General features: G+C 37.3%; 1 protein-coding gene across 2 annotated transcripts in view; it reads left to right on the top strand.

Annotated features, from left to right (window-relative positions):
* Nucleotides 1-23077, top strand: part of Dhc64C (dynein heavy chain, cytoplasmic) — a 1460071-nt gene that overhangs the window by 145027 nt on the left and 1291967 nt on the right. For both annotated transcript variants that reach the window (XM_090376486.1, XM_090376487.1), the window contains exon 11: nucleotides 5015-5318. In XM_090376486.1, the coding sequence (XP_090232612.1) occupies nucleotides 5015-5318 (304 nt within the window). The remainder of the gene's footprint in view (nucleotides 1-5014; nucleotides 5319-23077) is intronic.

Genomic DNA, 23077 nt, shown 5'->3' with positions numbered 1-23077 from the left:
ACTCCGCTAAATATCGGTTCTTTCTTGAACAAGTTCTACCAGGATTACTTGACGATGTTCCAGAAAATGTGAGATGCAACATTTGGTTTCAGCATGATGGGGCACCTGTCCATTATGGAAGGTGTGTTCGTGACCATTTGAACAGGTGTTTTGGGCGTCGATGGATTGGCCGTGGTGGACCCGTTGCCTGGCCCCCACGCTCACCTGATTTATCGAGCCTTGATTTCTTTCTGTGGCGGGCCCTCAAATCTATTGTGTATGACTTTCCTGTGGAGACAGAAATGGATCTCGTGGCGAGACTCGTCTTTGCTGCTGCTACTGTCAAAGAAACTCCAGGTGTGTTCGACCGTGTCTGCCAATCCATGCTGCATTGGTGTCACGCATACATCGCATCTCATGGTGGAACCTTCGAGCATCTGTTGTAACATCACAAAATGCATCCATCTCGTACTCCATTGTTAATATTTTGTCAAATAAATGTTTGCTCCTAATTACTGTATTGGCATTTCTGCTTCTTGTGCTTCTGCTACTATTTTCCTGTGACGTTTCTGGTTATGGGTTCCTATTCGATTCACATTCCTTTAGATGTTACCTACCTCCCCTAAATGTTTGTACCAATATTTTTGAGACAGCCTGTATATATTCAATATATATTAATATATTGAATAAAGTATGCAAAAATCGATGTGAAAATTCCAGTAACTAGAAGTGTGTGGAAAGTAGAAAAAGAAGTGTAGTAGATTTGTGAAAGGTGAAAGAATGTTAATATCCTAACATGCTTTCACCTTTCACAAATCTACTACACTTCTAGTTACTGGCACTTTGTGTAACATTCACATCCATTTATGCATACTTTATTCAATGTATTAATACAAACTTATATATACTTGCATCCTTTAATACTGCTTTGTGCTTTTAGGTGCATCTGTCATATCTGATTTATTAATCTTTTATTCATTGAAACCATTGCATCAACAGAATACCTCTTCATCATATAACTTTTTAAACATTGCCTTTAAGAGATTACATTTAATATTCATTTACACACACACACACACACATACACGTGTGTGCGCATGTGCGCGCGCTACCGAAATTTGAATGTTGAGCTGGAACTATGTCTAGTAAGAACCTCTGGCGCTAGGGAACACTGCATGTGCCAACATGCCTGCATCAAGTTTTGTTTCCTTCTTAATGATACAACAGCAGCAGAAACCCATAAGAAGTTGAAACAAGCTTTTGGTGACAATGCTTTAGGCTAGACTCAGACATACTCAGACATTTTGCCTTTAGCCAGCGGGTGGTTGGTTGGTTGGTGGAACAGACTTCCATCCCTTGTCGTGGAGGTTGATAGCCTAAATGAGTTTAAGGCTCAGCTGGACAGGTATTTTGAATGAACAGAGGGGTGAAGTGGAAGGGGGTTTTTTTTTTTTTTTTTTTGGCTGATGCTGCATAAGCTTGCTTTCTTGCATCAAATGCCTCTACTAATGCTAATGCTAATACTACTGGTTTAATCGTTTTAAAAACAATTTGACCAACAATTTGATGATGGACGACCATCGCTCTGGGTGTCCATCATAGAACACCTGGAAAATGTCGCAAGAGTTTGGGTTGCAATCCGTGAAGACTGCAGGCAGTCCATTCACATCATTTGTGGTATTGTATGGCACGTGTCAGCGGATTTTGTCAGACGAGTTGAACACGAGAAGGATTGCAGCCAAGTTCGTGCCAAAAAGCAGCATCGCATGGAAGTTAGCAGAGATCTTCAAGAACAGGCCAGGAGTGAACAAAACTTCCTTTCTACAGTTATCACTGGTGATGAGAGTTGGGTTTATAGGTATGACCCAGAATCCAAGCAACAATCATTCCAGTGGAAAAGCCCATCTTTGCCCTGACTGAAGGAAGCCCGTCAAGTGAGGAGCAATGTTGAAGTCCCTGCTCATCTGTTTTTTTTTTTTTTTTTTTTTTTTTTTGGAACATTGGCGGGATTATCCATAAGGAATTATCCAGACTGTCAAAGCAAAGTTCTACTGCGACATCCTGAGGCAGTTCAGGGAAGCCATTATGAGGAAACGTCCAGAGAAGTGGCACACAAAGAACTGGGTCCTTTATCATGACAACGTACCGGCCAACACATCTGTCACTGTGGCACAGTTTTTGTCATCCCACAACGTGACAATCATTCCTTATTCACCAGACTTAGTCCCTGTGACTTCTTCCTCTTACAAAGAATGAAAATCAAGCTGAAGGGGTGAAGATTTGACAGCGTAGAGGATATTCAAACCAAATCACAGGCAGTGCTGAACACTATGACAAAGAAAGACTTTCAGGATGCATTCAAATCATGGGAGAAGCACTAGGATTGGCATTTCCGCTTTCAAGGGGTCTACTTCAAAGGTGAAAGTGGCCAATAAGACCCAGCTGAGTCTAATTTATTTTATAAATACATTTTGGGAACTTTTGTGTAGAACCTCGTATAATGTTATTTGTAAGGTTTTTGTAATATTACTTTTCACTAAACTACTTGCATCCTTTAATACTTTTATTGAAATTAGGATAGATATAGATACTGCTGACCTCGTATCTTATAGTATGGAAGAATTTTAGTTATAGGAAAGTAAACAGTATGTGATTCAAGAATATAAAGCTGGTGCTCAGGTTACCCAGGAGAGCAGTTTCCCGTCCATGTTAGTAACGGCTCTGGAGATGGTAGATATATGCATTCAGAAGTGGTTGTCTGTATATCTATGTGCACCAAAATCTTATATTTATAATTAAAATTATACTTCAAATTAAAATTCTATTTAACATTATTTGTATACTCTTATACTTATGTTGTTATAATTTTAAACTAAAATTTAAACTTAAATCAGTGTGTAACTGGCTGATATATGTGAAACAATATCTCTTTTGGATGCCATACTGTTCCACTATTTCAGCAAAATATACTGAAATAGTTGATATATATAAAGCCTTTGATTCAATAGTTTCTTGACCTTAGTGTTGTAGCCAAAAAAATTATTGAAACAAAATGATTTTATTTATATGTATAGGTAACTGTGGAACAATATAATCATTTTGTTTTAATAATTTTTTGGCTACACCACTAAGGTATAAACTATTGAAACGATAAAGGCTGCATATCTGGACTATTTCAGCATATTTTGCCGAAATACTGAAACTGTGTGGTATCCTGAAGAGATACCGTTTCAATATATCAGCCAATTACCCACTAATTTAAGTGTAAAACCTTTGTTTAAAATAATAACAACAACATAAGTATAAGAGTATACAGTAATGTTAAATAGAACTTTAATTTGAAGTCTAATTTTAATTATAAATATAAGATTTTGATGCATATAGATATGCATCAAAATAGATATATAGATAGAGATACAGACAACCACTTCCTAACATATACAAAGGGTACTAGGAAACTTTTGCAATATGATGCAACAATGAATCACAGGAAGCTGCTTGTTGCTGCATGTTGAGACATGTTCATACGTGCATAGTAGCCGCCGCAGCAAGTCGATGGGCTCAGTTATTCATTAGTAGTGAGAGTGTAAAGTGCTTGCGATGGCATCGTGGACACGAAATGAGATAAGGACAGTTTTGCGGTATAATTTCGTGCGTGGTTTAACCATAGACCAGTGCTTAGAAGAAATGACTCTTGCACTAGATGATGATTGTCCACATCGTACAACGACATTCAGGTGGTATAGAGAATTCCAAAGGGGAAATTTCACTCTGGAGGATTCTGAGAGGCCGGGAAGGCCACGAACGTCAGTTACGGAGGAAAACGTTACTGCTGTGAGGAAAATGCTTGACGAAAACAGGCGAGTGACCTACCAACAGATAGAGGATACTTTGGGCCTAAATGCACCAGCAATTCGTTCGATTCTGCAAGATCATTTGCACGTGAAGAAACTTTGTTCTCTCTGGGTGCCGCATCAACTGACTGAAGAGCAGATGACACGACGTGTGACTTGGTGCCGGGAGACGTTAAAAAAGTTTGATAAGGGACAATCTCGGTATGTGAACAACATCGTGACAGGTGACGAGACTTGGCTGTACTATTACGATCTACCGACCAAGGCTCAAAACAAAGTTTGGGTCTTTGATGATGATGACGACACACCCGTAATTGTCAGAAAATCCCAATCTGTAAAGAAGAAAATGATAGCTGTATTTTTCAAATCGAGTGGAATTGTGGAACGTGTCGTTTTGGACACGCAGAAGACAGTCACAGCTAAGTGGTATACTGAACAATGCCTGCCTAAAGTCATTGAATCTATGAAGAACCTGTGGCCAAAGTCAAGAATGGACACCTGGTACCTCCATCACGAAAATGCTCCAGCTCACCGCGCCAAAGCCTGCACCGAATATTTGACCACGACAGGACTGAAACTTCTCGAGCACCCTCCCTACAGTCCAGACCTTGCTCCCTGCGACTTTGCATTGTTCCCGCATGTGAAAATGAAGCTAAAAGGGAGGCGGTTTTCCAGTGATGTGGACCTTCTACGGGCTTGGGACAACGAGTGTGCTTTACTCCCTAGTGAAACTTGGGAGAACTGGTTTAAAGATTGGTTTCGGAGGATGGAGAGGTGTATTGAATGTAGAGGAAATTACTTTGAAAAAATTAAATAAACAAAGCTGTATTGCAAAACTTTCCTAGTACCCTTTGTATCTACCAAGTCCAGGGCCGTTACTAACACGGACGGGAAATTGCACTCCCAGATAACCTGAGCACCAGCTTTATATTCTTCAGTCATATACTGTTTACTTTCTTATAACTAAAATTCTTCCACATTCTGAGCTATTAGTGTAATTCGAGGGCAGGTCTATATCTATTCTAATTACCTTCCTAATTTTGCCTCCCATTAGCTAAACAGCCCCACAGTGACTTTTAACTATAATATGCAAAATTTACATAAACAAAAATAAATAATTTATATATATAAACTAAATTGAAAATGTATTAAATTATATTAACTAAATTGCATATTTTCAGATACGAAGAACGTATTGATAGAGTAGAAACCCGTATAACTGCCCGTCTTCGTGATCAGTTAGGAACAGCAAAGAATGCTAATGAAATGTTTAGAATTTTTTCGAGATTCAATGCTCTTTTTGTGAGACCGCACATTAGAGGTGCAATTAGGGAGTATCAGACACAGCTTATTCAAAGAGTGAAGGATGATATTGAGGCACTTCATGAGAAATTTAAAGTACAATACCCACAGAGCCAGGCATGCCGGATGAGTAGGGTTAGAGATCTTCCACCGGTGTCAGGATCCATAATATGGGCCAAACAGGTTAGTGCACTGTGTCTTTTATTATGGAACATTTTTAAAGTTCCTTTTTTCAACCACAAATCCATCGTCACATATTTTAAAAATAACATTTCGAAATACTAATAATTATCAAAAAAAAATTTATACAAGGAAGTGAGTTTAGTTATGATATCGGTTCGCTTCCTCCTCTCCTTCAACCTGTGTACTCCAGACTAAATCACATACGAATGGCATGTTAGATCACTACATTAGTACTTTTTCGTAGATGCCATTACCTCTATGCATACTTCTCTATGTAAAAGCCTGCCACAATAAAGTGTTCTACGGTCTATTTGATTATTAGTCTATGCCAGTATATTAACAATTAACAACCGAAAAAAAATTATGTTAAATATTATAATGATACAAAAGTGGTGTATGCTACAAATATGCTAAATTTATTTATTTAATTAATTTTTTTAAAATTACAATTACTATTTTTCATGCAACACTTGTTCACATCTCATCGAACACTATTTGAGAAACTGCTGCTGTAGGGTACGACAGACCTGCAAACATATGAGTCTCTAGTTCCTCCATGGTGATGTTAGTCATAACAGCTGATGGGGGCACCCATAGCTGAACCGTGGATTTGCCAGTAAAGAGAGTCACTGTACATGACCACACTACCAGTCGGGCACAACTTAAGGGCCAGTGCAAATGACATTGGCAGAAAGCGAAGTCCTGCTGCTCAGGGTTTGGTCGCTGTCCAGAAGATGTTTAGCACATGTAATGGCCAGTTGGACAGGAATTGAAGTAAAGAGAGATACAACATCAAACGATGCCATAACCTGGTCCTCCGAAATGGATAGAGTGGAAATTAGGTTGAGAAAGTAGCTGCTGTGGGAGATTGTGTGACCAGTCTTGCCTACCAAAGGCGAAAGTAGGTCAGCAATGAATTTTGGCAATCATATGTTGGGGAACCACAACAGGAGACCGTGGGTCTTAAATGAACACCTTGTTTATGGACCTTCGGTAAGCCCTAGAATTGGAGTATCTGGCAACCAGAAGCATGCAGGCACCAGCGAACGGATCCATTGATTTTGCCAGTTTTAAACCAGCCTTAGTCTGGACTGTTAACCTTTAACCTTGTCCTCCTAACACTCTAGGATCTTTACAGGTTCCTCTCAGACAACCTGTAAAGTATTCACCCACAGGGCACCTCCGTGGGCAGGAGCAGCAGTGCGTAGCACATGCTTCTTGATTAGACCGAGGTTCGAGCCCGTGACCACTAAATACGGAGGATGCATAAAGGTCAGGGAATGACCACCGCATATCCTCGGAGCAGTATGGCCTTAGTTACTAATGCTCCTAAAAACTAAACAACTACAATACAGTACAGGCTCGTAGATGAAAGTATCTTGTAATAGAGATCAAGCTTTCATATTGTAATTCGAACTATTTAAAACAACTATTCAACTTCCTTTTTCTGCAGGCAGAACAACAATCGAATCATCCTGTTTTAACAATTTGCAGATGGCGCAATTAAGGCCATCGGCTTAGATTACAGTTGACCAGATGGGCATGTTGTAAAATCGCAGTCTTGAGGCAGATTACATTTTCAGTCTCTTCAGCAACTGTGTGTCAACGACGTCTCAACACTCATAGCAAGCTCCGTGACTGGGAGACTGTAGGGAAGAACCGCAAACTTCACCCCTAGGGTGAGCAGCTCTACCTGCTCATTGGATAAGTGCTTGTTGCTCAAATTTAGCACAAACTGAAGCGGGTTGCAGTAGGGACTCTTTGCGAGGCTCCGTTGTTACGGGTCTCTTGAATTAACTTGTTAAATTTACTTTGAGAGCGATAATGATCGGATTTCCAGACAGCTTGGCTGCACAAGGTTCTGATCACCTTGGAATATAAAGAGGAGGGGATCAGGTTACTGAGCTCGTGCACGAGGACAGCTTTGTTGGTAGAAGCACTGCAAAAGAGAAAGCCCTTTGGAATGACATGGTGGGTCTTACATCTATGGGCAAACTGGCAATGTTAGTTACTCTGGGCTATGAAGATGAAGTTTTTTTTTTTTTGTAGTTGTAGAACAACATTGTAAGTGTGGTGGCCGAAAAAGTATGAATGAAATGGAAAAGGCCTATGTTCTCAGAGTTCATAATGTCAATAAGTTTAGCCTGAGAAATACAGAATACAGGTTTATTAAACTCCTTTGATTGGAAGAGAGATAAAAATAAGCTATAATAATCAGTTAAAATAGATATATATCGATGGCTTTCAGTCATAGGTTGCCCTTTAGTCAAAAAACATTGGTATAAAATAATGCCTGGTATGCTGGTCATGTGAGGTGGTCATCTGGTTTGCCCATCGATGTAAGACCCACCATGTCATTCTATAGGGCTTTCTCTACAAGGCTCCCTTTAACAATGAGCGTATGCAACACGCCTATTGTAACTTCAGTTTCAAAACTCTGAATATTTGGATTGGCTTGTCTTTGCCGAGACCTACGCAGTGCTTCCACCAACAAAGCCGCCCTCGTGCATGAGCGCACTAACCTGACCCCCCCTCCTCTCTATATTCCAAGATGATCAGAACCTCGTGCGACCAAGTTGTCCTGGAATCCAATCGTTATCACCCTCTTCAACAAAGTAAGTTTAACAATTTAATTCAAGAGACCCGTAACAATGGGTCTCTTGAATTAAATTGCAAAAAGCCCCTACTACAGCATAGTTTGCTAAATTTGAGCGAAAAGCACTTATTCGATGAGCAAGTAGAGCTGCTCACCCTAGGGATGAAGTTTGTGGTTCTTTGCCGCAGTCCTCCAGTCACGGAGCTTGCTATGGGTGTTGAGGTGTCATTTACATGGTTGCCTGAAGAGGCTGTAAATGTGGTCTGCCTCAAGACTGCAGCGATTCTACAACTTGCCCGTCTGGTATCTGTCTTCCTATCAAAGGAATTTAATAAACCTGTATTCTGTATTTCTCAGAAAAAGCTGAACTTATTGATACAGAGATATATTTGTAAAATTTGCAGAAAACTTGCAAGAATCTGTTGAGATTTTACCATTTGAACTTTCTTGAATAGATTTAGAGCCAGCATAGTAGATAGCTTCTAGTTTGGTGTTGGCCCTAGGTAGGTGAAGCTAAAAGCATGGCACTTCTCTGAGTTTATGAAGGTTTATTTGCAGCAGTTGAGTGTTCAAGATAATTGAATGTGTATTGTAGTAGCTTAAGGTGATCTGTCTCATTTGTGTACAACAAAATTAATTTGATATTTTCAGAAAATGACAGTTTTAATAGTCTGCCCATTTTTAATAGAGAAAGATCAACTATGAATATGTTGAAGAGGAGCAGCTGAGAGATAATTTCTGTGTGACAGCTATGAGGAGACAAGTACTAGAAAGTACATTGCCAAAAATAACATGAAGATTTCTCTGAGAAAGATAGCTGCTAATCCACTTGAGTAGTAGGCCATTGATGATATTGTTTAAGCTTTGCTGTGTGTGATACTCTGTTACTCTGTCAAATGTTCTGGTAACATCAGGTGGTGAAGTTAGCAGCCTGAAAAGTGCAAAAAGAGCTTTTGCTGAGTCAGAAGTTATGCCTGCTAGCATAGAATCTGTTGTGAGTTAGTTGGAAGCAAAGGTATAATGAGAAAGAGAGTGATCTACAGATCAAAGGATTGTGAAAAGTATGATGAGAGTCTTTATATGCAGATGGAATGGGTAAGTAAGGAATGTTTTATGGATGATTTCAACTTTTCCCTAATTCATTGAAATAAGTGGGAGGAAACTTGCCAATTTTTTAAAATAAATTAGCTGATTATTATTTGTACCAGCATGTCTGTGAAAATATTAGGAGCAATAATATTCCAGACATCATCATCATTCATGAAATCAGTAACTTCATGAGGCTTACAGTGCAGGAACCAATGGCAGGTAGTGATCATGCAGTTGTTGCAGTCAAGCCTACAACAGCTTTGAGTTGATCTGCAGTAGAATCATGAATAAGGTTAGGAAGGCCAAGGCTGAGTGAGAGAAAGCACTGCTTAAGAGAGCAAAGACTGGAGACAAATGGAGTTTTTCATATGAATACAAAGAAGAAGAAAATCAAATCAGACCAGACTCTTCTGTTCTGTCTGTGGAGAAAATCTCAGATAACCCAGATGGTGTTGTTAATGAATTGAATAGGTATTTTGTATCAGTTTTTACTGAAGAAAGACCCTTCAATTTGAGGGGAGGCTGTGTGAGTGAGGCTGAGCTCTATGAAATTAGTAATTTTGAAATTACAGGTCATTGTTTATTTGAAAAACTTTGGAGTCATGCTTCTTATCAAAAGTGGCCTGAGTGCAAAAAGAACTTTTGCTGAATCAGAAGTTATGCCTTGTGGCATAGAATCTGTGTGGTGTAAGTTAGTTGGAAGCAAAGGTATTTTTAAGGAAAAATCATCTTTAACTAAACTGGTAAGCTATTTTGTCACTGTTAGTCATGAGCTGGATGTAGAGAACAATTTCGATATAGCTTATTTTGATTTTAGCAAAGGCATTTGACTTAGTCCCTCATGCAAGGTTACTATATAAACTCAAACATGTGGGGATTACTGGAAAGATTCTAAAATGAATGGCTGTAGGGCAGTAAGCAGGGCTGTGATTAACAGATACAGTAAACCCCCGCTATTCGCGGTATCTGTATTCGCGGTTTTGCGTATTCGCGATCGCCGATTTAATATAAAATGAAACCTAAAAAAATGTGAATTTTAAAACGCCGTGAATATTTTCCGCCATAAAAAACATGGGCGTGGCTAAAATTATCTTTCCCGGTCAAAACAGCGCTCAGTGGGTGGGGATGTTTCTCGCTAATCCTTGTTCAGTATGTGTTAATAATGGAAGGTTTCGTCGTTTGATTTTAATTTATATGTTTATAAATTGAATAAATTTATAAATTGATATGCTTACAAAAATGATAACTCTACCGTTTTGCAGTGTAAAACAGACTTTTTCGAGTGCGTTAATGGAAGAAAGTGACTTTATTGTGGTCAAGTTCTTTCTAATCCCTACAAAAATATGGCTACGAATAAAAAGAGAAATGTGAAAATATCAAAGAAGGTGATGACACTAGCGAATAAAATTGAGTTATTAGACGAAATTTCTAAAGGTGAAAGTGTCTCCTCAGTGGCAAAACATTATAAAATCAATGAGTCAACAGTACGATCAATCAAGAAATCGGAAGAAAAAATCTGCCGTAGTGTCCGTGAAACCGCGCTAATTGCTTCAAAAATTTGCTCTGTAACTTGTGATGTTAAATTTAAAAAAATGGAAAAGCTTTAAATCTGTGGATAGAAGACCGAACTCTCAAAATAAAATTCCGTTAAGTTCACTCATCATTCGTGAAAAGGCAAAACTTCTTTATCAACACTTTAGCGAAACTGGTGATAGCACTGGCGGGATGTTTTGTTTTTTGCTAGCAAAGGCGCTGATTTGAAAGATTTGTTTGAAATTTCTAATAAATATTACATTTAATATTAAATTGTTTCTTATTTTCATTTCGATGCCATATGCTTGCATTTCACTATGTACTGTCATGTACAGTCATATTATGAAGGTACATATAATACATACATAGACAAAATTTTAGACTAGTTTTTCTTATATATTTCATACTTTGGAACGGAACCCCTTTATTACTATGGGAGCCATAACTCAGTATTCGCGTTTTCGGTATTCGCGACATTTCTAAGGAACGTAACCCCCGCGAATAGCGAGGGTTTACTGTATTCTTTAGATTGGTGTAATACCAGAAGTGTGATTTCTCAAGGATTGATTTGTGGACTACTGTTGTTTCTGATTTTTATACATGGCATCAATGAAGGGATTAATGGCACAATGTCAAAATTTGCAGACTACATAAGCATTTGGAGAGGAAATACAGCATATATACTGTTGCAAAATTTGTCATCCTCAATTTTTGGGTGACACTGTTTATATTATATTATATCTTGTCCTAATCAGGGTTCCAATTCACCTGTTTTGTTGACAATGCTCCTGACATTACTCTGGATACAGTTCAGACTAAGCATTCTTTTATAAGTATTCTTGCAAATAACAATTCCATTATCTGCCAATTGTCCCTGTACTGGAAAAATTTGCAGATGACAAAGATTCAGAGGTAGCATAGGAAAGTTACAGAGTGAGGAAAAAGCAAGGATCAATTGTTAATCAATGATTGGATTTGATTGGATACTATGATGTAGTCACAAAGGAACTGAATGCAAAGAATAACTTTGATATCATATATTTGGATCTTAGAAAAGCCTTTTATACTGTTGCACATGGAAGACTGCTGCACAAATTGGAGCAGTATGGCATTGGAGGCAAATTGCTGCTATGGATAAAGGGATGGTTGAGTGGGAGAAGACAGGGTGGTAATCAATAGAGTGGGAGAAGTGGGAGAAGACAGGGTGGTAATCAATAGACACTTCTCTTCATGGACTAATGTTATTAGTGGAGTCCCTCAGGGTTCAGTGTTGTGTCCATTGTTGTTTTCTGTATTTATAAATGATATTGATGATGGTATATCAGGCTTAATGTCCAAGTTTGCAGACGATACAAAGGTTGGTACGGTTGTTAAGGATGCTACTGACACTATGCTGCTGCAACAGGATCTGGAAAGGTTGAGCAGATGGGCTGAGAGGTGGAAATTAACTTTAACATTGACAAATGTAAAGTACTACATACGGGAAACAGCAACCCCAGAGCAACGTATCAACTCTGTGGTACTACACTGACAGTGGTAGAGAATGAAAAGGACCTGGGGGTAATTGTACAGGCAGATATGAAGTTCTCTGAGTAGTGAAGATGGACTGCAAGAGTAGCTTATGGTGTCTTGTCAATGATATACAGGAATTTTTCTAGCAGGGATAAGGAGGTGATTATTCCCTTGTATAAGGCAATGGTCAGGCCACACCTTGAGTACTGTATACAGGTCTGGAGGCCTCATTTCAAGAAGGATCTAGAGCTGCTGGAACGAGTACAGAGAAGGGCAACAAGATTAGTGAATGGAACTAAGGGGTGCTCTTACGAAGAAAGGCGTAAGTTTTGCAAATTACAGTGTCTGGAGACTAGGCACCTATGAGGTGATCTGATTGAGGTGTATAAAGCCTTGAATGGTTTGAGCATGCTCAATGCTGATGGGATTTTTCCTCTTGCTCAGAATAATCGCCTGAGAGGGCATAAATTCAGATTGAGGAAAGACTGTAGGATAGATGTGTGGAAGTTTGCCTTTAGCCAGCGGGTGGTTGATTGCTGGAACAAACTTCCATCTGTCGTAGATCGTAGAAGTTGATGGCTTAAATAGATTCAAGGCAGAACTTGACAAACATTTGGAGCGAGTGGATGGGTGAAATAAAGGTGTTTTTTTTTTTTTTTGGCTGATGCTATATAAGCTTGCTTTCTTGCATCATGTGCCTATGCTAATGCCAAGGAACACATGTTCAGGGTGATTTGAACAGCTTCAAGAATGGTCAGAAAAGTGGTTTTGATTCAGCAAACTATGTTTTAATTCAGCAAAATGCAAGATTCTACATTTGGGAATAGCACTCCAAAATAACTTATGCACTTGGTTGGGTTGAATTAAAAAACAGTAGAGGAAGAAAGGAATTTGGGAGTTACGATATGGGCAGATAAGTTTCTGAGCAGTATAAACAGGCATGGAAAGCCTGTGGTGTCCTATTGATGATTTATCGAACATTATTATCTAGAGAAAAGGAGGTCACGATCCCATTGAATAAGGCAATTGTAAGACCACATTTGGAATATGGTGTCTGAGTGAGGAGCCACCATCTGGGGAAAAAAAAAAAAGACATTGAGCCTCTTAAAAGGATCCAAAGATGAGCAATTCGTATGGTGTGAGTACAGCAAAAGATGACTGTACGAAAAACAACTTTGATTATATGGGATAAAGTTTGGCAGTCAGGAACCTTAATGGAATCCTGATTAAAGTTTATAAGGCTCTGAGAAGGGTCAGTAAAATGTGTGTAGGTGGAATTTTCGCTGTTATAAAGAATTACAGAGCTAGGACCATAAATTCAAATTACAGGACAAGAGGATTAGACTAGATTGTAGGAAGCTTTCTTTTAGCCAGCAAGTCGATTACTGAAACAACTTGTCTCCACAGGTAGTTGAGGCTGACAGTTTGAAGAAATTCAAAGATCAATTGGATAGTTACCTACATGGGCAAGGAGTCCATTTGTATTTTATTCTATTTTCTTCTGTCTTTTCTTTTTTTTTAAACCTTGTGTAGCAAAAGCCTGAGTCATCCATGCACAATATGTCTAATACTGATAAATAGGATCCACTTGGTGCCCTCTTGTCAGTGGATGCCGTCAGAACTGTAAATGGTACAGTTCTGACAGCATGCATCTGTGAAAAGGGTACCTTAGGGATTCTGATATTGCTCACTTTGGAGTTGGTTTCACAGTTTCAAAAGTGTTTAGTATTTCCTTCAGTGACTCAACTATTTTATGATGTAGTTTTTGTCCCTCAAACTTTTTTAGATTTTTTTCTGTAGAATTTTTTAGCCTTTACTTTTATAATTATTTCCTTGTATCAGCAAGGAACTTTGCCAGTTCAGTCTAGAGAGTGGTATAGAGCCATATATATTGACAGGATGGTGTGGGTAGTTGAGCCTTCATGTCATTGGGAGTGTTGAAATTACCTCTGATTATAACCAAGTCTTCTGATTATATTTCAAGGAGCATACTGTGGACATAAAAGTAAAGGCTAAAAAATTCTACAGGAAAAAAAAAATCTAAAAAGTCTTCAGAATCTTCAAGAATTTTTTTTTTTATGAAAACCCCAAACACGAAAGGTATCAAAACCTATAGTACTTAGTACCGTGCATGGGTTGAAGGAGAAGTATGGGGGGAGGGGGATGCCGGAAACTTTGCTCTAGAACTAAACATGGGTTTCACCACTTCAAGCCTCCAATAAGCAAGTCAGATTTGACATGGATAGAGGCAGGTCAAACATCATGACGAACTCCATATTGCTTATTTTGAGAGAGAAATGTAGTGGCTCTAAATGTTTAAGAGCAAAAAAATAAATAAATATGGGTGGTAGAAAATGGATAATTGTTACTCCACTGCTATGGAAACCCTGATACAGATAGTGTAATTTGCAGTGACATTTTCTGAATTACATGTTCCATTATGTAGGGAGAGAGAGAGAGAGAGAGAGAGAGAGAGAGAGAGAGAGAGAGAGAGAGAGAGAGAGAGAGAATATGGTGTTACAGTAGGATGATGAAAATTTATTTTGCTGCACCACACAAAGGTGCTAGGATGAGGCCTTCATCAAGTGTATTATTAGGACTGAAATTGGTTGAATTACTTGGTCTCTGAATATTATTAGCAAGTGTTTAATTTAAAATATTGTTTTATTTAGTTCTGTAGCGTTTATTTGAAAAATCTTTTTTTTAAGATGTCTAGTAATATATATTAAAGATATTACTAATATATAGTAATATATATTATAAGTTAGGTTGGTTTTGGCATTCATCAAAGTACTAGTTATATTAAACAGATTTTCACAAAACTTACTTGATAACTTCATACTTGCCAGGCTTTTCAGATTTATGATGCATACCTGGTCATTTTGATTCATATTGATCCCCTGAAAATTCCATAAGTTTTTCTTACTGTTTTTTATGAAAAAACAGTAAAGTAAAATGATCCCTGGAAAAAAAAAAAAGTTAAGAAAAAACTTAATTTTAAGAGGATCAATATGAATCCAGAGAGATGGTAAATATGAATTTGTTAAGCATTGTTTTTCTATTTTTCATGAAAATAGTAAAAAAAATGACAATAACAAACCTTTAAATTCCAAATTTTTTAAAAATTCTGCTTATTTTTATTAATGAACTGGCAGTCAGGCACACATAGTGCCTACCCCAGTATGTGTTTGTGTGTTGCAATTAATAAAAAAAATATGATCTTCAGTAACGTGACGAAGTATGTATAATATTTAAGAACATATATCATGTATGTATAATATTTAAAAACAATCTTGAAAAGGTAACATACTTGCTTTGTATACTGTATGCAGATGCAATTTTATTTCAAGTAATGTGAAATATGTTGTAAACAGATTGCAATGAAACACTAAATAAGAATAATGTGCAATGCATAGAAAGAAATGCCAAAATAGATATAGAATTTCAAAATGAAGATAATCGTGTAATATGGTCTGAATGTTTCTTTACACAAATTATCATAATACATAATCTTCCTCTCAACTATGCAATATGTAACACATTTTTAGGAAATTTTTACCAATGTGAAATGCTTAAAAATAGTATGGATGCAGAACAAACAGCAGGCATGGTTAATCAAATTGCATAGTAGCAAAAGATGTGGTAGTTGATGGCTTTGAAATATGTTCCATTTTTAATTGCTTCATATGGCAGTAATTATTCATAGTGATACCCATTGTGGCGACCTTTCCTAATAACTTAATCTTTCAAATTGAAAGTAGCTTGCTCTTGGCACTGCTATTGGAAGATGACCTTACAGAGTATGGTGTTGTGCATCTTTTGACCAACCTGAAAGTGCATAGGATTCTTTTAGGTAATGCTAATAATCTGACCTCATCTTATTAATTGCTGAAAAACGGACTTGCATGCTTTTCTGTGAAAGCGAATGAGGCATGTGGGTAAATGTTGGCAGTTTTTCAGGCAAATGTTCAGCTAAACTGTTAGAAAAGTGGCAATCTCTGAAAAGTCTCTTTCAAGAAGAGGTTTAGAAGTGGTGAGAAAAACTATATAAGCATTTACCATATTGAAAACTTATGTCAAACTCCAGTTCATGATCCCAAAGAAGTTTTTAAAAGACTACAAATTTATCTACTTCTCAAGGAAAAGAACTTGGCATTTAACGATTCCTTATAATAGTGATGAGTATGACAGGATATGCAGTGAGGAAAAAAATGCCCTGGTTGCCAAATCTAGACAACAGGGCCTTTGTTTTAAATACTTTTTACTCAACTTTTTTTTTTTGTAGAGGACAATATCTGTAGAAGTATCTTCCTTGAAGCAGTCTAAATCATTTGGCATGTAATGAACTGATTAAGACTGCTTAATGTTAGGGGCAGATGATTCAAACAGAAATCCACAGACAGAAAAAGTTCTATGTATTCTAATGTATGAAAGCTTGCTGTATGGCACCGCTTCTGGCTATATCTTACTGTAAAGTGCACGTGTTGTCTGTGAAATTTTTCAAAGTTTGAAGTCTGGATTTTAAAAAATGGCCTGCTTTCCTCATGATTGTAATTACTAGATCTCCATCTTTTCAAAAGTCAAAATGTGATAGCTGTGCACACTTAAAAAACTTTAAAACCTCAATTTCACTGAAATTTGATAAAACTATCGAGGCACTGGTATTATTGTTGGTATGGGATGCCAACGAGAGGCATGACCTCTGCATAAGAGGTTTTTAATCAGAAAAATTGAGTAAATGTGAAATAACTGAAAGCATGTGAAACAAGAATATTATCATTGGTATGGATACCAAGTAAAATAATAAACCACATTCCATTATCTCTTGCAGAACAAGCCAAAATTCTAAGAAATGATTTTGTTCAGGTTTTCTCTATACCAGAATTCATCTCACAGCAAGTAGAACCATGAAACAGTTTTCTCCTTTCACCTGAGTGTTGGTGATATGTATATTTCATGTTGGAGATAACTTTCCTTGAAGTGGTTCCCATCCACATTCATGCCTATTGTCCTCCCTTTCATTGGGTCACTATAACATTCTTAGCTCCTGATTCATCTCTATTGCAAAGCCACCTTACCATCTTCATTTGTGCTGTTGATTTTAACATTACCTATTCACTTCTGACAAAAATTGGTTTTTACTTCTCTAGCCAATTGCTAATTCCTAACTCTGTAGGTCCCCCACCTAATAGTAGCGTTAAGAGATTCACTCAGGTTTAATAGAAAATTTTCAATTTGCTTGAGATGCATTTAAGAGACACTGATCTGTTAAACAGACAGTTGGAATATTAATTGTTAATCAAACTTATTTCACTTTCTAATGGAATTTTTTTTTTTTGTTTTTGTTTTTTTATAAAAACACCAAACACGAGAGATATTAGAATCTATAGTACCTAGTACTGTGCATGGATTGGTGGTTGAGAAGATGAAAGAAGATATTTGTTAACATTAGACTTGAACTTCTGTAGACTGTAATTTTCAGGAAATACGTAAGAAGGAAGGTTGTTCCAGAAAACGGCAGTTCAATGAATAAACGAGGAAGATGAAAAGTTGATTCTGTGGGTTTGAAGTTGGACAGTAAACGGATATTGGCTGGTGGTGGCACATGTTTGGACTGTATTGAAAGAGAGAGCGGGAATTATAGAAGTACAATTCACAAGAACAGTATCCATGGAAGTACCTGTAGAAAAGGCACACAGCAGAAACAGAACGTCTATGAGACAGAGTGGAGAGACTCTGTTAGAGATGAGTTATTAATTAACCTAACTGCCCTCTTCTGAATGGAATCTAGAAGCCTGAGAGAGGTTTTGGAAGCAGCACCTCAGATGTGGGAACAATATTCCATGGTAGGGCGAATTTGCAATTTGTACACAGTGAACAGCTGTTTGGAAGAAAAGTAATGCTGAGAGCGAAAGCGAAAACCAAGTTTTTTTTTTTTTTTTTAAATGCAGAGGAAGCAATATTTGTAATGTGCTTGTGCCAAGAGAGATTAGAAGTCAGGGTAATCCCCAAAAGAGATATATCTTCTTGCCTAGAAATCGGAGTGTCACTAAAGATAAGCATAGGAGCAGAAGAATCATTTTTGCGAGATCTAAGAGAGGACTGAGTTTTAGAAGGATTGAAATCAACTAAGTTTATCTTTGCCTCACTGGAGAATTACCTGGAGATCAGTATTTAAAGAATTAGTAGTGGATATTCTAGAAGTTGAAGGTGATTGAACAGGGTGAGTTTCTCAAACTGGAAAGTGGAATGCAATGTGCTGTCATCAGCAAATCTATGGATAGGATTTCCAGTGACTGGAAGAAGGTCATTAATATACAATAAGAAAAGAGTGGGGGAAAGAACTGAACCTTGGAGGACACCAGCATTAGTAGAGAAGCTAGAAGACAGAGCCATCTACCGTCACCCTCAGTGAGAAAACTGGATAACCAATTTTCAAAAAACAGTTGGCAACATAAGATGGAAGCTTGTTTAGAAGACCTTTATGCCAAACACGATCAAAAGTCTTTGAGATGTCAAGAGCAACTACTTGTGTTTCTCCGAACCTTTCCATTGAATTAGTCCATGAATGGGTAACATAAGCCAGAATATCACAAGTGGATCGACACTGACGGAATCCATACTGACGGAAGTCTTCAACTACCTAGAAGACGGAAGGCTTCTAGGTAGTTGAAGAGTGTTGGCGGTTAATTGATTTCTGGGTTACTTTAGAAAGAGTAGAAGTAATTGTAATGGGACAATAATTGGATGGGAGGGATTTGTCACCCTTTTTAGGAACTGGCTGGATATGAGCCAATAGCTTTGGCAAGAAACCAGAATGCTTGGCTACCATTAGGGCAAGAAGCAAGTTTTCTACTCTTAGCCTGTTCAAAATCTAGTTATTATTAATATTATTGTCAACAGCTGCAAAATGGCAATCAGACGTACCTGAGGGGTGTAGCTACTAAGCATTATTACACAACTTCAAAGCAGAAGCTTGGAGAATACATTTCCAAAGTAAAGCAAAAATTAAAGACACATAAAGGGAACAGAAAACAATAAATTAAAATCTACAGATAAAAATAAAACTAAATAAATAAAAATAGGACTCATCCATCCTATTTAAGTGAACAGGTAGGAGTATGGCAGAGCACTGTATTTCTTCACACACAATATGCAGAGTCTTAGAACTTGTAAGAAGAGTGAATTTTAAAGTTCAGGTAATGGATGAGGTTAGCAATTTCAGTTGCCTCTTGAATTGTTTAGGGATGTCAAATCTCCAGATTTGCTTTGTTGATTGATCTTGCAGTCCTGTTACAGAAGTTGTAGTATCCATAATTTGTTCTTGCATAGGATAGTTTCAGCAGTTAATGGTTTCTTAAAGCTCTTATTGGCCTCCGTAGCCGAGTGGTCAGGACCGGGAGTGCAGTAGCACATGCTCTTTGAATAGATCGGGGTTCAAGCCCCTGACTGTTAAATACGGTCGCTCTATCAACTTGCACTGGACCAGCATGGCAAATTATGGTCCATTTCCCTCAGCATGAATTGTTGAGGAGGCTTCCATCCTGCAGTGGGTTGATAATGTCTGCAGTTTACTTTACTTTAAAGCTCTTGTCGGTGTGTTGAAATTTATTTGTGAGACGAGATGAGGGCAATTTAGGGTACCATTTAACGGCTGGTTAAAAAGGAGTAAGTCAGCTTTATCTCTTCTTTCTTCCAGCATTTCAAGTCCAAAGACTACACACCACTGTTAGTAGGATTTCTCATTGCATTCAAGGCCACTTTTAAAGCAAACATACTGTATTGCTCTTTTTTGAATATTTTCAGTTTCTAATTTTTGTTATGCTGCATGTAGGGACCAGACCTATGAGGCAAATTGTAGGGTTGGCCTAACAGATTTTGTAGAGAAAGATGAAAAGTGTCAATTGATTGAAGTCTCAGTTAATTCTTTTCAGGAAACCTAGTTTTTTGCTAGCTGCCTTCACAAAGTTTGAGACATGATATCAAAGGAAAATGATTCTTTAATAAAGATATCTAAATTTTTGGCTGTGCTAACTTTTTTGATTGCCTTGTTGTTGATACAATAAGAAAAATTAAGTTTTTTTTTCTTGTGTGCATTAGCAAAGCTCATCAGCTCACACTTATTTTCATTGACTACCATTTTGTTCTCCTTCAGCCACTGAATAACTCGTTTGAAGAGCTTCATTTAGGATGATGCAGTCATTGGTACTACAAATTGCTTTATAAATGATGTCATCTGCAAATATGTTGATTGTGATTTGCTAGTCTCCAAGTGCACTCGGCAGGTCGTTGATGTAGATAAGAAATAATAGTGGACCTAAGGATGAACCCTGTGGGACACCAATTTCAGGCTTGAAAGGATATGAGATTTTACCTTTAAATGTCACCGAGATTTCTCTACCTTTCAAGTAGTTTGCAGTTCAGTTCAGTGCCTGTCCTCTGAGACCATAGCAATGCAGTTTATTGATTAGTCACTGATGGACTACCTTGTTGAAGGCTTTTTATTAAATCAAGGAGATGGAGTCGACTTGTTTTCCTTTATCAAGTGCTTGGGATATATTTGAGACAAACGAAATCATGTCTATGGAGGTGGAATGACCCTTGATAAATATGTGAGAGTAATCGGACAAATTAAGTTTCATAAAGTTCAATAGCTGCTTCATTACAATGGATTCAATGATCTTTGGGAGTGTATTTAATTGAAAAACTGGTCTGTAGTTGTTGGGTGAGGATGGGTCTCCTTTTTTGTAAAGAGGGATAACAAAGGCCTTTTTCAGTTGAGCTGGATAGATTCCACTCTCAAAGAACAGTTTTATTAAGTGAAGTAATGACTTTACAAGTGTAGTTCCACATTTTTTCCATAAAACAGTAGGGATACCATCTGTGCCTCGCATGAGATCCTTTTTCAACCCTGGATTGTGCTCAACAATCCTGCTTGGTTGATTTCAAATACTGTTAGTGTATCAATGTAGTTGAGTGGAAAATTTTTGTTACCTTCTATTCTGTCACCTGCTGTATCTGTTTTGTAAATTTCTTCAAAGCTGCTAGCAACGTAGTCTACCTCAGACAAAGATGACAAATCGGGAATATCTAGCATGTTTACAGCTGCATTTTGATTTTTTGCCTTAAAATAGTCGAATATAGGCTTTCATACTTTTGCCTCAAAGATTCTTCTTTCGACGAAGCTCAAGTATTTTAATGTCATCATCTTAACCTGTCTTCTTAAGGAAGAATATTTATTGTAAAGGCATATTTCCTTATTTATCTTAAACCTGCTATGCATTTTTCGTTTTTTTGCCAGTAGGCATTTTAGTTCCTTAGATTACCAGTGTGGGTAACTTGGATCAGGGGCTCTATAGTATGGAACAAGGTTGTTTGTAACTTCATTAATGATTTGGTAAAAGCAGTCCAGTGCTTCTTGAGGATCATTGATTTTAAATAGTAATTCCCAATTACAGTTTTTAAATGCATACTTCATATCAGGCCATTTCACTTTATTGAAATTGAGCTTCTGTTTTCATTCTAAATCCGTATCTTTAACTGATCTCTTCTTGATGGAAAAAGCCATGGAAATGTGATCTGATTAGTTGGCTTAAAGACCACCAGAGGAAAGTTGGTGAAGACTACATCCAAGTAGTTCTGATTTCTAGTTGGAAATTCATAGATCTGATTCAAATTTAAAGAGAAATTTTTTGAAATCTACCTTTAATTGTCCAAACATTAGTTGAATTGGCATTACATCCATTGTAGGCATGTGGGATGTTAAAATCCCCTAAAACAATAAAATGGTCTATCCCATATGTTTATCAAGAAATTGGTCAATACTGTTTTCAAATTCCATCATAAGAGAGTTTTCTACAGATGGTTGAAGGTACACAAGCATAACATAGCAGGTATAAGGGCCACTGCCCAGTTTGGGAAAAAATCTTCAATGTTAACCAAGACTGATTTTTGAGATAGGAATCTCTGTTTGGCAAATGATCATGAGCCCACCACCTCTCTTATCCAGTTTATCCTTATGAATAACAACAAAGCCCGGTGGGACCAATTCACTGTCCTTAACATCCTGAGTGAGCCATGTTTCCACTAAAAAGTAGATGTCGTAGTCTTCTTGTAATATAAGGGAAAAGTGTCTTTATAGTTGGTATTGTTTAGACATTGCACGTTTTGATAATAACATAGCAAATTATCTTTTAAATTATTCTTAATTTGCTGAACTGGAATCCTATTTTCCTGTATTTTCTTGATTGTCTGTAATTGCTGTTTATTTCTGTTTTCATTATTAGTAGGTGAAGATGGGTTTATTGATTTTGTCCTTGTATTTACATTCTTGTGAAAAGGCAATATCAGTGTTCCTTCGGTCCAATTATTAGTGTTCAGAATTCTTGTTTCATTGTCCTCACTTTATGAAACTTTAAAGGATGAGTACTCCTGTGGAAACTTTGCTTTTAGTTTGGTTACCTGAACATTTGACTTACAAAAGCTGTTAATGTATTTTTGTAATTCTCTTTCAGTTGTATCTGGGGCCAACCTTGAAACAAATATAGCCTCAAGCTTTGGAATAACTTTAAACTTTTTGTTTTTTGAAGCCCCAATTAGTAGCTGAGAACTCTAATTCCAGTTTTTTTTACTGCTAGAGTACATTCTTTCAATTTTGTCTGTGTTATCTGCTTCTGCCTTGTCACCGCCATTTGCCATATCCCTCTTTAATATTTTGGCATAACTATGCTTTGTCTGTGCCTTGGCTGTATAGGTTTCTTTTGTATCGGTGTGTGCATCAATATTTTCCTTATATTTATTTACATTCTCTGAGATTTGAGTCTTGTTTTGGTGAGTTGCACTTCTCAGCCGATGCCCTTTGTTTTTACTGATTTTGCATGTTTCTAAGGTTAAGTGTTCAGCTTGTTTCTCTTAATTGAATTGGTCTTTTCTTGTCTCTCTCTCTCTTTTTCCATTTTTTCCTTTTTTCCTTTTTCCACTTATGCTCATAAAGTTTCACTCCTGATTCTGGGGTTTGAGTGCTTGCATT

This window comes from Mastigoproctus giganteus, chromosome 6, assembly GCF_048544385.1.
Source record: "Mastigoproctus giganteus isolate SK-2022 chromosome 6, ASM4854438v1, whole genome shotgun sequence".
In the NCBI taxonomy this organism is placed as follows: domain Eukaryota; kingdom Metazoa; phylum Arthropoda; class Arachnida; order Uropygi; family Thelyphonidae; genus Mastigoproctus; species Mastigoproctus giganteus.
The sequence above is the reverse complement of the archived record's forward strand: the minus strand, read 5'-3'. Positions and strand labels throughout refer to the sequence as shown.